We start from the raw sequence: 15471 nt of genomic DNA, 5'->3' as shown, positions 1-15471 counted from the left end.
ATACACGTATATTCACACACAAAATAAATGTGTATGTTTATATGTTTGAATGTATCTGCAAGGATAAGAAGCTAGCAATAATATATCTAGAGCAAGGAGGTAGGTGGCTAAGGGATAGATAGGAATGGGAGGCAGAATTACTTTTCACTAAGTACCATCTGTATTTGCTTTTTATGCAAATTAAAAATTTTAAAAAAATTTTTAATAAATATATTTCTTGGCACCATCTTGGACTCCCAGTGTCCTCCACAAAGCTGGTCTAAGATGTTCAACATAATCTACAAATAAATGTAGAATATTCAAGGGGTACTTGGGTGGCTCAGTTGGTTAAGTGTCTGCCTTCAGCTCAGGTTATGATTCCAGGGTCCTGGGGTCTAGCCCCATGTTAGGCTCCCTGCTGGGCAGGAGTCTGCTTCTCCTTCTCCCTCTGCCTCCATCTTGCTTGTGCTCTCTCTCTCTCAAATAAATACAATTTTTAAAAAAAAATTTTAAAGTGCGGACTATTCAAGTGGTATGATAATGCTAAGATAATTATTGAGCACTTACAATATGGAATAAAACAATTAACAATACAAAACTTTGTAATTCAATACTCACACAATGGTATTTTCTTTCTTCATGTATTTGCTTATGTTACTACTTCTGCCTAGAATCTCCTTCAAACTGCTATGTGTATGACCAAATTTTGCTTCATCTTTCAGGAGTTATCTTAGTCACAATGCCCTCTCAGAAGCCTTCCTTACTGCTTCCCACACTACTATAGGCTCACACTTATTGATGAAGCTAGGTTGTATATTAGATGGTGCAATCTAGCCTACTATATAACCTATGTACCTTCATCTAATGATCACACTGGCTAGAAATCCTCTTTACTAATCTGTCCTCCCCAACAGACAAGAAATTTCTTGAGATAAGAAATTTAACTTTTCCAGAATGCTCAGCATTCTAGCACTAAAAAACCTTACTGAACTTCCTGCCACTTGGAACATATCATCTACTCAGGATCTAAGAAATGAAAAACTACTAAACATATTTTTTAAAGACTTATTTACTTATAAGAAAGTAAATGCTCAAGTGGGGGGTGGAAGGGCTGATGGAGAGGGATAAAGAGTGTCAAGCAGACTGTGCTGAGCATAAAACTGGATGTGGAGCTCAATCCCAGGACCCCAAGATCTAGACCTGAGTCAAAAACCAAAAGTCAGATGTTCAAGTGACTGTGCCAAGGCGTTCCACTACTAAACATATTTTTAAAAAATTCATTTTCTTTCCTGATAACCATCCATAAAGAAACAAGGGACTGAATAAAAATGGTGGTGTAAGGAAAAGCATACGTAACCCCAAGATTCTGGTGTATTAAGGAAGGTAGAGAACAACATTAATGTAAATACAAAAATTCCTCAAATACTTCAAAAAAATCTATCCCCCAAAACATAGAATATCTTTTAAAACAGGGTAAGTAACAATATTAAACAATAAAAACAATATTAAAGCTGATTCTAATTATTTTTGCCAGTGATCAGTTTGTGAATTTGAAAGTTGCCCTGCTTTAGTAAACAGGGATAAGACTTTATAAATAATTGAAACTGGTAAAAGGTACCATTAGAATAGGACACACACACATACCACCTTATTGCTTTTTTACTTACTTTATTTACTTTTTTCCCCCTTTTTCCTTTATGACGCACATCCTTATTGTCTTGGTCCAACTGTCTTACATCAGTGCCACTGGCTTCCTTCAGTTGGTCAGAGGAGCATCTAGCTCTTCCAGGGATTTGGAATTCATTTTCTCCTTCTGCCCGGTTCCAGTTTGCCTAGGAGGTAGACTAAACCTTAGATCAAATTTGAATTTTCTCTAAATTGTGTTATAATAATGTGCTTGTTCAAACACTGATGTGTTTAACAGTCTATAAGTACAACCACTTTTGCCGGTCTTTCCTCTATACTTTTATCTCATCACCAAACCTCAATCCCTTGAGTTCTTTAGTTCACAGCATATGGGCTTAACCAAATTTCTAAAGACAAAGCATAAAAGATAAACTTAGAGAAGTTGTTAGTATAAGCTATCACTAAGTCAGATGTAGCTACATTTGAATTTAATTAAATAACAAATGGTAAGTTTTAGGAAACGTGTAAAACTAAATGCCATCAAAGGCAATGAACAAAACTCATGTCCAGTTTAACCACTCTGCATTGTTGGAAGACTGATTTTGTTTTCTGTTTTTGCACTTAATTTTTGCTCACATATACTTTGCTGAATGAATACTTAAGAGTAAAGACAAGTCAAAATTATAGCTAGTAACTAACTTCCATTTACAGTTGGAAGTTCTGGGACAACACAGCAAACTAAAAATGACGCGCAACCAAAAAGTAAACATATAAAAGTAAGATAGGTCCAATGAATGTAGGGGTAAAGGGAGAAACTGCTCCATGATAGATCTGAAATAATTAAGAATGTCATTTCATTCAGCCAGTAAATAGCAAAGCTAAGACTTGAACTCTTTCCATTTGACCAAGTTTTTGCCTTTGTCAACTACTCTCCATGAGCACACTGAGGCTACACACATTTCTGTAAGGGTACCACATGTTTTGTTACCATAGTTTAAGTGTATAGCATTGGCTATGGTAAAGTGTATGTTGATCACCAGATCATTCTCATAATACGGTCCGTACACCTAACGCTAGAGAGGACCCTGCTCTTATGCTTAGTGAGTAGTCTGTTCTTGTCACCTGTGATCTTTTCAAGATAGGTGTAGAATGAAAGTGTATTCTACTTCCTAAGAAAACAGGAATGGAAGTTTTAAGACTGAACCCAAAGGCAACTATTTTGCGAAATATTCCCTGATCTCTTTCCTGAACTTTTATTTCATTACCTGTCATCATCCTGCATTGGATTATTTAGCAGAATGTAAGTGCCTGAGAATAGGAGCTATTAAATGGTATCTTTAAAGTCAGTCTCTTGTTCTGTCTTCCTATCCATCATTTAACATATTACCTAAAGAAGAGATTCTAAATATACATTGACTGAAGTGGTGAATAAAAGAGTATACTATCATGCTGTCAATATCCTTCAACTTCAGAATCAAAAATATTTCCCCCCTATTGTCGTACATCAGGATGGGGAAGAATACCTGAGAACACCTCTCCTTAATACTCTGTATTTTAACTCCTTATGACAGATCAACACATGGGGAGAAAAAAAAATAAAAGCTTAATTAGGCAAGTTCATAGGATGACAGACCATATTTTAAACTGCACTTTATTTTCTCTTTATTTAGTTTTATTTATCACAAGAACAAAGATGATTCCCTCAAGTAAAACCTGTTTCTTCCTCAAAATGACAATCATATCCTTAAAATGTCCAACATAACCCATCTGCTAATGCCAAAATTACCTTCACTTCACCATTCAGTCCCATTAGGCTTTTTTTCCAATTGAACAGGAAGACTGTGGTGATAACAAGAGCTAACATTCACAGAACATTATTACTTGTCAGCACTGATATAAGACAGTTAATGTATTAAACTTTAATCTTTACTACAGCCCAATAAAGTAAATATTATTCCCATTTTATGATAGAGAAACTAAAAAGATCAATAACTTTAGTAAAACAGCTATTAATGCAAGAGTTCAAATTCAAATCCAGGTAAACTGACGCTAAAGCCCCAAATCTTTTTCACTATTTATGGCCAATTTCTAACTAGTATTTGTGAACACACGAGCAAATTATATATTCTCATTTTTCTAATTTTGATCATATAACATCCTATTACAATTTCTTTAAAAATGAGTGCTTACATTAAAATAGATTTCATTCTAAAGATGATCACACAAGTTACCTGAAGCCGAAGGTCAGACATCTGTCTTAATAAGTCCTCAAAAAGTTCTCTATCATCCTCTGGTAATTCAGAAGACAAGACAACCCCCACAAAGCATCCTGACGCTTGTAACATGGTATCAGGAAACATGTAGGCTCCCACCGTACATTTAAGAACTGGAGATCTATCAGGAACTAGAGGATACAACCAGTCACAAACCTGAAAGGATTAATTAGGAAAAAAAAAAAAAACCAATGAATAAAACTAGGTTTTCACTGGTTTGAGAATTGTTATACCATAGAACATTTCAAAATTCTAAATGCATTTTACAAGACTTTACAAAATCATGAGCATCAACAAATCCCCACTAAAACTTAGCCATTTGCTGGTCTGATCTTTGTGTAGATCACTCACAAGAACTGTCCTAAAACTGTTATTTCTCTACTATAGTCTTCAAATTAGTGGCCTTAAATAGCCCACAGATAACCAATAATGAGTTTAGTTTAAAGTAAATAACAAAGTAAATTAAGACTTTCTTTATAATTCAAATTAGACATGCTTTTGTGGAAATAAAATCAAACCATTTTCAAGTACATGTATTTACTGATTTAATGCTTGCAATTCCATGAAGTTAGATATTGTCATTTTATGTACAAGAATATTGAGGCACAAAGAGGTTAATTAAGTTGCTCTGAGTCTGTGAAAAAAGTGGAGACAGTATTTAGACACAAGCAATCTGGCACCAGAGAAGCCAAACAATTCCTTTAATTAGAACCCAGCATTTACAGAGGCATCTGGGTGGCTCAGTTGGCTAAACATTTGACTTATTCTGGCTCAGGTCACAATCTCGAGGTCATGATAACACAGAGTCTGCTTTGAGATTCTCTCTCTCCTCTCCCTCTGCCCCTCACTCCACAGTACACTCTCTTAATAACAAAATCTAAAACAAAAAACAAAAAAAGAAACCCAGCCTTCACAATGCTGCTTAATTTTTTTTTTTTTTTTTACTAAGTCTGAGAACCTGATGTGACATAGCTAGAACATTACATTCTATCAAAATATTGTTAAATGAATCAAAAAGCATGAAAGATTTCATATAACAAAAATGGAAAATTCTGGTACACTGCCATCATCTCTGACCAACAGAATAAACCTAAAAGGATCAGAGTATCCAAGTCTGATTCTTTCTTGGAAAATCCTTAATAACCCTTTTTAAATTCTTCTTTTATAAATTCTCTTTTTCAGTAACCTCAAACACCACTTTTCTTCATCTTTTACAAGTCAAGCTTTAGAGAAGTCATAATAAAACTGATTACTGTGTCTTCCAAAGTATGATGTATTGCCATAAGTGGTATATGAAATGACTTTAAGTAATATATCAGATTATTTAAATTTGAATAGTAATGTATTTCAATATATTAAGAAGAAATACATCTATCCCTCAACTTCCCAGCTGTTATATTGGTTGGGATAATAAAATTAACAAATGAGACATTTATTTATCTATTTATCTATGTATCTTTTATCTATTTATTTAAGAGAAGGGAGGTAGAGCAGAGGAAGAGGGAGAATCTTAACCTTGAGACCATGATCTGAGCTGAAGTCAAGAATTGAACACTTAACTGACTGAGCCACCCAGGAACGCCAACAAATGAGACATTTAAATTGAAATACTGAGGGGCGCCTGGGTGGCTCAGTGGGTTAAGCCGCTGCCTTCGGCTCAGGTCATGATCTCAGGGTCCTGGGATCGAGTCCCACATCGGGCTCTCTGCTCAGCAGGGAGCCTGCTTCCCCCCCCCCTCTCTCTGCCTGCCTGTCTACTGTGATCTCTCTCTGTCAAATAAATAAATAAAATCTTCAAAAAAAAATTGAAACATTGAGAAAGTAATAATAGCAGAGATATGAAACTGACAAAACAAAGTTGCAAAGGTTGTACTTAAAAGAACTAAAATTTGATAAAGTTTCCTTTATTGTTATGATTTCTCTACATTCTGGACACCTTGATTTAACTGGGGTATCCAAATCTTCTGAACCAAAACTTTATAGACCTTTCTCAAGGTCTATTTTTTCTCAATGATCTACCTGTAATAGTAGATCATTACAGGTTGGAGGGCTTATCCCCCACAGGCTGATTTCTCCCAGATTCACTTTCAGAGAACAACCTTATGTCTAAGTTCTAATGAACTGACTACAAATTTAATAGGTTTAAAAAGTATATTAAACTAAAACTTAAAGAAATATAGTTTTTAGAAACCCTAGAATTCTATGCCTGCCTACTTAAGACCAAGTTAATTTCTAATTTCACAAACAGACCTACAGGGATTTCTGCAGTTTAAGAAGTTATATTTTAAAAAATTTTATTTAACTTCTAATACTCAGTTGATTTAGTGTTTGTTTTTTAGAACAGAGACATTCAGTGAACACATGTTAACTGCCTTTAGGTCACTGTTAGAAATATCTGAATACATGAAAATAAGACCCTCTTCAAGATACTCAAATTAAACTTTGGGTGCAATTTATTATTTACAACAAAAAATAGGAGATACTAGAAAGATTAAAAACACTTTATTTAAAGCACTCAAACAGGACAAATTTTTACTAGAGAACAAATCATTTTAATGGTTGAGCTCATGTAATCAAGTAGAGTGTTTCTGATACTCACTTTCCATCATCTCCAGTAGCCTGAGCCCCCAAAGTTTTTCATTTTTATTGTACTTTATTTTATGTATGTATGTATGTATGTATTATGAATGTGTGTACATTGGGGAGGGAGAGGGAGGAGAGAGAGAATTTTTTTTTTTAATATTGTATTTATTCAGTTGAGAGAGAGAGAAGCACAAGCAGGAGGGGAAGGGCAGAGAGAGAGGGAGAAGCAGACTCCCTGCAGAGCAGGGAGCCAGACATGGGGCTCCATCCCAGGAACCTGAGATCATGACCCAAGCCAAAGGCTTGGGTATGCAAGGAAGAGAAGAGAATCTTAAGCAGGCTCCATGCCCAATGTGGAGCTCTGCTCCATAACACAACCCTGAGATCATGACCTGCTCTGAAATCAAGAGTCTAACACTTAACTGACTGAGCCATCCAGGCACCCGCTCACCTCCCCAACCAAAGGTTTTAAATTCCAGTATTACGACACAGCTCTACTACCAGGTCAGCAGAAAGTATTACAGCTTTAATCAGCCTCCTCACAATTCCAATCAATAATGTCCACTCTTTCTACCTCAAAGATTCTTCCTAAAATAACCTACAGAGATATAAAATATTCTTCCTATCCAATAATGAAGTCTTTTTATTTTTTTCACCAATGCCCACAATAACTCCTTTAAACACACCTAGTAAGTCTCCAGTTATCTTTAAACAACTTTCAAGTTGATTCCATGTAAAACCTGCGTTAAGAACTGAAAGTGGAGTATACCAAAAAAGACAAAATCAATCTAGGTTACTACTGCTGTAACTAAACCAACTGCATCATCTGGACTCTGAACAAGAAGACCTGCTTTGCTCAATCATCTTCTTTACATGCATGCAAAATTCTTTGTTATACCCAGTGTAAAGGAGTCCTCATTTCTAGAACCCAATTCTCTGTACTGATGTCCAGTTTTTAAAAAACAGATTGTTATTCCAACATCACCTTCAAAATACTGCCTTTAGAATATTTCATTAATTCCACAGCAGTGCCCTAACAACACCAGCTGTTATTTAGCAACAGTTTTTACTCTTCAACCAAGGGCATGCCAATAAATTTATCTGCTTGGAATGTTAGAAATGCATCTTAAATTATCACCACAATCTCTACTTCTATACCAAAGTTTCTTAACCTCTGCATGATTAACATTTTGGGTTAATTTTGACTGATGAAAATGATCCTGTTTAGAGGTTTAGCAGTCCCCCCGGCCTCTATCTGCTATATACCAGTAGCAGTAGTACAACCCACCTCCCACCTGTGACAACCAAAAATGTCTCCAGACATTGTCAAAATGTCCTTGGGTTGGAGGGTGGGTAGGTGGGGGGATCATTCCTGGTTGAGGACCACTGTTCTACATACTGGGCTGGGTCTAGCCCAGATCAACCCCTCAGGTGGGGCTTGACAACATTTAGGCGGTTTACAGTAACACATTCACATGAGTTACATAAATCACTTTTGAAATTGAAGTTGTTAAGTTTCTTCTTCAGTAAAGAATTAAAATTTTAAGGATGAATGCTCTGATGCCCCTTAGGTCTTGTCATCACAATTTTAATATTGAAACACAATTTTGAAAAAAACAGTAACACAATTTTGTATCTTTAAAAAAAGAAGCTATTAAACACATAGACACTTAAGGCTCATAAATTTCACAGAATATATTAATAAAGAACTAGAGTGATCTTTTTGCACTTATTGTCATGGACCCATAATAAATACTGGCAAATAATAATAATGTATATATACATATTTCAAATTATGTTTACATTTTTCTTTGGCTTACCTGAAGAAACCCAGGAGGACGGTTTAGAACAGTATCAAGAGAATTATCCAAGAACCTCACAATTCGAAGGTACCCTGGATATGAAGGTGCACTAACTTCCCCTGCAGGATTTACAAAAAAAATCTGTACTCCATTTGGTATCAAAATCAACTCATCTGCATCTAGCCCTAAGGTCTCAAGAGGAGGTGGCTGAGAATGATTCCTATAAAAGTCTTCTCCAACTGATGAAAATTCCCCAGATTCTGTTCCATAGGATACAGTGTAGTGACCCTCAGCAGCCTGAGGAGTATAAGCAGGAGGTGCTTCTGCTGGGTGACTTTGAGATGGTAAGGATAAAGAAGTAGGTGCAGGAACCAACCCTGTACTCGCTGTTGAAGTGTTCCCATTTGCTTCAGTGTGCTGAGGAGGTGAACTAAAGGACTGAGGCTCTGGTGACTTTTCAGATACGTCTTTAGGTGGAAATTCTGGATATAACTTGGGCACCTCCTGAAGATCATTCCGTAGAGAAGTGGCAAGACCCTTCTCCAGAATTTCCAACCTGGTACGTACATTCTGCAGTGTTTCTTTCATTTTCTGTTGCATCTGTCTAGCAGATTCCCACCCAGCACCTATGTGTTCAGGCTCTGTTGATGATACGCTGATTCCTCTGAGCAGGTGTCCTATTCCTTGCTTATAGTAGTTCTTTGCTTCTTCCTTCTGACCTAATTCATCTGTATTCAGTCCCTTATTAACAAATAAAAAGGCCTTCTTGTATGCTTCCTTGATGATCTTAATTTCAGCAGGTTCTCCATTTTGTGGCTCTTGCTCCATTTCTGTCGAAGAGAAAATATTATTTTAATTATCTAATTTAACTATTTGTTTACTGAATTATCATCAATTTCTCCTACCTAAACATATTTCAAGAAAAGAGGAATTCTAAATTCCTAAATACCCTTGTTCCTAAATCCTTAAATAAAAACAGGGAGAATAAGTTAGAATATATCTACTGAATAATTTTCTTGTTACAGTTTCATGTAATAAATAAATGTTTCCTACCATGTACCTAATGTTGGAACCAAAGAGCCTCATTTTAAAATCCATTATAATATAAATCCAGATTATATCCAGCTAATTAAAAATGAGGTTGAGGGGCGCCTGAGTGGCTTTCTCAGTTAATCATCCGACTCTTGATTTCAGTTCAGGTCATGATCTCAGGGTCGTGAGACTGAGCCCTGAGTCAGGCTCTGTGCTGAACAAGGAGTCTGCTTTGGATTCTCTCTTCCTCTGCTCTTCCTGCTTATGCCCACTCTCTCTCTCAAATAAATAAATAAATAAATCCTTTAAAAAAGTGTATAAGTGTAGGTATGTATACCTACATATCAAAGCTTATGTTGCACAGTATGCTGAAAGGTTTCCTGAAATAATGTGTCACTGGAGAAAATGAAAAGGAAAGTGTGGGGAGGGGTGGGGGAGTGGTGATGATGGTGTAATTCCATGGGTCAGTTGCTAAATAACATTTCTTGCTACAATCTTCATCTTGGGAGAGAAAAAAAAAGTTTAGCAGGGGAAAAACACCTGGAAATCTATCAGGGGAAATGTAGTGGGGAATTTCAGCACAGAAAGTAAAAGTCTGCATGAAAATACTGCATTTTTAATTTGGGATTTATTCCAGGATTTGATATATTCTCAGAAGTCTCTGAGAAAATGCATTTCACAAGGGTAAGAACTGCAGAATAGGACTTAAAAGAATAAAAAAAGATTTTAAAAAATAATACCTGTGATATCCCTAATCACAGTTAAGAGCTTATCAAGTGGCTTGAAAAGACAAAAACCGTTATTACATGATTCCACATACTTTTTTATTTTTAAAATTTCTTTTAAAGATTCGAAGGTGCCTAAGTCTCTCAGTTAAGGATCTGCCTTCAGCTCAGGTCATGACCATGGGGTCCTGGGATCCAGTTGCCTCAGGCTCTCTGCTTAGCTGGGAGCTTGTTTCTCCCCCTGCCCCTCTCCCAACTTGTGCTCTTTCTCAAATAACTAAAGTCTTTAAAGAAGAAGAAATAATAAAGATTGATTGATTTATTTAAGGTGAGGAGGGGCACAGGGAGAGGGAGTCTTAAGCCAACTCGGGTTGTGAGTGTGCAGCGGGAGACGGGGCACTATCTCACCACCTGAACGGAAAACACCCTGAGATCACCACCTGAGCTGAAACCAAGAGTCAGCAGGTTAAAGGACTGTACTACCCAAGCGCCCCTTGCATACTTTCATTTTTAAAGTTGAGAACAGAAAGTTTTGAAATGTCAATCTGTAGTATTAAATAAAACATACCCGCACCAGTATAATCATGTTAAATCCCAACCTAAACCCTGGTTCCAGATACAAATAGCGCATTTATATTTTGAAACATTCTAGTAAAAGGAGTAAAATGTGTTTGGTTCAGACATAACTATGTGTGGGTGTGCATATGTGTAAGCTTAAAAAAAAAAAAAATCCGGGGAAAAAAGGCAAAATTCTGAATCAAATACCTGACAACTTAGTTCAACCCCACAAGTCCTAAAAGCCAGTAACAAGCTACCGGCAACATCACAAATAGCCTCCAATACAGAAAATGCTCTAATGCCTGCCTACCTGGCCCTTTACAAGAAAAACGAAGATGGAACTTTTTCAAATACCTGTATGCAACTCACTCCAATAGCTTCCCATCCATTCTTGTCAGAGGAACTACACAAATGACGTTTCAGAAAGCCCCACAGGTGAGAAAGTACCAACATAAAACCCTCCTGTTTCAAACAGGTTTCCTATAAAATGTCTCCAAATGGGATCTGTTATTGCAAAGGACAGCAATTGAGAAATAGCTCCGTTTGTAACTGGGGACATTCTTACATTTCCTTTTTCTTGGTTTTGCTTTTGGACATTTCAAAGAAAACCTGCTGAATTCTTACAAGAATTTGATCGCAAATCCATTGTTACAATGCAATAAAGTAAATTTCGAGGATCCTTAAGTGACAGAGTAAAACAATTCATTAGTGGGTGGGAAAATGAGCCCACTCGACGGTAACGCAATAATGCCATGTCAGGAAACAGTGCACATTCCAAGAGAAACTTTTTCCAGACATAGAAATTAGGTCGGAGAGGGCCTCTGCGATGCTGGATCCCTAAGGAACATGAACAAATGCATTCGAAAGAGCAGAACCCGAACGCTATCCATGCCCCCAAACAATTGCTATTGGTTGCTGACGTTCTGTAAAGACCACCGAACTTTCACGAAGCTGTAAGGGGGCAAAACCACAGCCATTTTCGAAGCCAAGTAAACAGCGCGTATGAGGCAGCACAAGAATGGTGGACAGAGATGTTCCAAGTGCACGATGAAAGGGGTGCGTGTGGGAGGCAGCGTTAGCCAGTAAACAGGAGTGAAGGGCGTAGGGAGCGCGGGGCTCAGAGGTCCCATAAATATACGACGGGGCTAAGAGAACTTCGCAAAGTATCCTCTCGAAATTGTTTCCTTCAACTAAAGTTCCACGTCTGATACTTGGATGAGGGCTCCGGGCCTTCTCTACCCTGCCCCTCCCCCCGCCCGGTCCGGCCGCGGGGACCGGGGCGCTCACGCGACCCGCCTGTCTCGGGGTGGGGGCCCCGCGTCAAGGGCGAATCCTTCCCCGCCAGCCGCTGCCCCACCTGCGCCTTCCAGACCTCGGGCGCTTCGGCGCCACCTGAAGAGTTCCCCGCCCGGCTGCCTCAGCCCAGCGACCAGCTCCCTCAGACGCCGCGCCGCTACGAAGCGTTGGGCCGGGTCGGGTCCCGTGGTTCTTAGCGCCTCACACGCGCGCGCGACCCAACGCCGGGACTCACAAAGCATTCCAAGTCGCGCGCTCCAGAGCGCGCCACGTCACGCGGCCGCCCCGCCCGTCAGCCCTCGCTCCCGCGGCAGGAACCCACAGGTCAGCTTTCGCGAGACCCCCACTGGGGCTGATTACCCACGGCCCGTGCAGCCCAAGTCCTGCCCACGCTGACCTTCAAAATGGTGTGTGGGGAGACGTCACTCAGCTTCGAATCGCAGAGTCCAGCTGAAACTCTGCCGAGAGAAAAGGACGAGGGCAGAAGGCCCTCAGAGAATCACGCGAACCAGGCCCTCAGCGCGGACCCCCAGTCCAGGTCTTCGCGGCCACGTCCTCAGCCCCCGCGCTTGCGCAATATCTTTCTCCGCCGCGGAACCAGGGCCGCTGGAGGGGCTAGGAAAGAGTGGTGGGCAGTGAGAGCCGTCACGGCTAGAGGGAGCCCTGGACTCGGTGCACGTGGGAGAACAAAGGCTGATTCTCTCAACTCTTCTGGCACCTAATCTTTGTTATTAATGTATTCTAAGACAGTTAACCTCCAATGGTAAAAGTCTAGAAGTGTGCGCGCGCGCGCACTAAAAGTCTATGTAAGAGATCAATGTTAAATTCCTGACTCCTCAGAATAAATAGCAACCGTACAAATACCATTTATGAATGTGAGAGGCTAAAAGGGGAAAAAATCAAAGTGAACATACCTTACCTTTTCCCAAAACGTCTTTAAAATTACTAAAATGCTATAGATGACATTAATTAATGTCGAAGTTAAATAATGATGAACGTTCATCATTATGATGAACACTGGGCAAGGCTTTTAAGGTAGGGGCCATTTGGGAATTTCCCCAAATCCAAGAAAGGTAACAGTCATCCCAGAGAGAAAACCCAGTTAGGAAGATATACGTTAGTACAATGGTTTAAATGATTTTGCTCTTCTACTCCCTAAAAGAATTCTGGAATATGTGACTGTGCGTGCACCTTTCCCCTCATTTTTAGATTGACCATACATAAAAATTTTCATCTGATGTAAATAGTTGCAAAAGATGCAAATTGTTTTATGGTAAATTGACATTTTAAAATAAAACTGCTATATAACCCTTCTAAATCGTAGACAGTGGTACCTAAATACCAGGCAACGTGATATCCTTCATCAATTTTTTAAAACTACAGGAACAAAATTGTCTTTAATATGAAATCTTACATCATTCCTTTTATTTCTGAATCTGCATTTCCTTAGTTCTTCATGAAATTTTATCCCAATACAGTATTTCTTTATTCGGGAAAGTCTTTTCTTGATCACCTATCATACTTCTCTGCATCATTAGTACATAAACTTAAATCTAACTTTAAGATACTGAAATAGCCATAAAAGTTAAAGTGTTTAAAAACATGAAATTTCTAAATACAAAGTCATATATAGAAAACCCTCAAATTTACTACAGAGCTACTAACTACATCAAAGTTGCAGGATAAAAAATCAACATACAAAAATCAATAGTATTTCTAAACACTAGCAATGAAAGTTCCAAAAATGAAATTAAGAATGTCACTGAGAATACTATAAAAAAAAACAACAACTTGGGAATAAATTTAACAAAATAAGTGCAAGACTTCTACACCCCAAACTACAAAACTTTGCTGAGAGAGTTTATTGAAGACCTGAATGAATGGAAAGACATTCCACATTTGAAGACAGATTGAATATTGTTATAATGGCAATATTCCCCAAATTGATCTTCAGATGGAACATAATCCCTAAGAAAATCCCAGACAACTATTTTGAAGAAATTGCAAGCTAATCCTAAACTCACATGGAAATGCAAGGGAGTCAGAATACCCAAAGCAATCTTTAAGAAAAAAAACAAAAACAAAGGTGAAAGGACTGACATTTCCTTTGTTTGTTTTGTTTTGCCTTTTTCAAGTTTTTATTTGAATGTCCATTACTTAACAGTCTCATATTAGTTTTAAGTGTAGAATTTAGTGATTGGTCACTTATATACAACACCCAGGGCTCATCACTACAAGTGCCCTCCATTAACCATTATCCATTTAACCCATCCCTCTGCCTACCTCTCTGCTCCAGGAACCCTTGGTCTGTTCTCTATAGTTGAGTCTGTTTCCTGGTTTGCTTCTCTCTTTTTTTCATGGGTTCATCTGTTTTGTTTCTTAAATTCCACATATGAGAGATATATAGTATTTGTCTTTCTCTGCCTGATTTATTTTGCTTAGCATAATGCTCTCTGGTTCTACCCATGTCATTCCAAATGGCACCATTTCATTCTTTCTGATGGCTATGTAATATTCATATACATTTGGGTTCTTTCCATAATTTAGCTATTGTTGATAATGCTGCCATAAACATCAGGGTGCATCTCTCCCTTTGAATCAGTACTTTTTTTTTTTTATCTTTTGGGTAAATACCTAGTAGTGCAATTGCTGGATGGTTGAGTAGTTCTATTTTTAACTTTTTGGGGAACCTCTATACTGTTCTCTGGAGTGGCTGCACCCGTTTGCATACCTACCAATAGTCCAAGAGGGTTCCTCTTTTTTTTTTTTTCTGCATCTTTGCCAATGTCTGTTGTTTCCTGAGCTGTTAATTTTAGCCATTCTGACTGGTATGAGGTGGTATCTCATTGTGGTTTTAATTTGTATTTCCCTGATGATGAGTGATGTTGAGCATATTTTCATGTGTCTGTTAGCTATCTATATGTCTTCTTTGGAAAAATGTCTATGTCATCTGCCCATTTTTTAACTGGATTATTTGTTTTTTGGGGGTGTTCAGTTTTATAAGTTCTTTATATATTTTGAATACTAACCCTTTATCAGATATATTACTTGCAAATATCCTCTCCCATTCTCTAGATTGCCTTTTAGTTCTATTGCTTGTTTGCTTCACTGTGCACAAGCTTTTTATTTTGAGGAAGTCCATATAGTTTATTTTTGCTTTTGTTCCTTGGTCTTGGGAGACATATCTAGTAAGAATTTGCTATGGCCAGGGTAAAAGAGGTTATTGGCTGTGTTCTTCTCTAGGATTTTGATGGTTTCCTATCTCACATTTAGATCTTTCATTCATTTTGAATTTATTTTTATATATGGTGTGTAAGAAAGTAGTTCAGTTTCATTCTTTTACATATTGCTGTCCAGTTTTCCAAATGGTGTCCAACACCATTTGTTGAACACACTCTTTCCTGTTGGATATTCTTTCCTGCTTTGTTGAAGATTACTTGACCATATAATTGTGGGTCCATTTCTGGATTTTGCATTTTGTTGCATTGATCTATGTGGCTGTTTTTGTGCCACTACCATACTATCTTAATCATGATAGCTTTTTATATAAATCAAAGTCCAGAATTGTGATGCTTCCAGCTTTGCTTTTCTTTTTCA

The 15471-nt window shown here is 37.9% G+C and overlaps 1 protein-coding gene across 2 annotated transcripts in view; it reads right to left on the bottom strand.

The window, feature by feature from the left end:
* SPART (spartin) overlaps window positions 1-12492 on the bottom strand; it is a 38395-nt gene extending 25903 nt beyond the window's left edge. The window contains exons 1-4 of one of the 2 annotated variants that reach the window (XM_059144163.1): window positions 12272-12492; window positions 8282-9093; window positions 3837-4034; window positions 1647-1811 (exon numbers count right to left, since the gene is read on the bottom strand). In XM_059144163.1, the coding sequence (XP_059000146.1) occupies window positions 1647-1811; window positions 3837-4034; window positions 8282-9091 (1173 nt within the window). In that variant the 5' untranslated portion in view covers window positions 9092-9093; window positions 12272-12492. Of the gene's footprint in view, window positions 1-1646; window positions 1812-3836; window positions 4035-8281; window positions 9094-11935; window positions 12110-12271 lie in introns of those variants that run through there. The other variant, XM_059144162.1, reaches the window with a different exon arrangement.
* Window positions 12493-15471: the final 2979 nt, after the last annotated feature.

This window comes from Mustela lutreola, chromosome 13 (assembly GCF_030435805.1).
Source record: "Mustela lutreola isolate mMusLut2 chromosome 13, mMusLut2.pri, whole genome shotgun sequence".
NCBI classification, from domain to species: domain Eukaryota; kingdom Metazoa; phylum Chordata; class Mammalia; order Carnivora; family Mustelidae; genus Mustela; species Mustela lutreola.
Note: the sequence above shows the minus strand (reverse complement) of the source record. Positions and strands in the feature narration are given on the sequence as shown.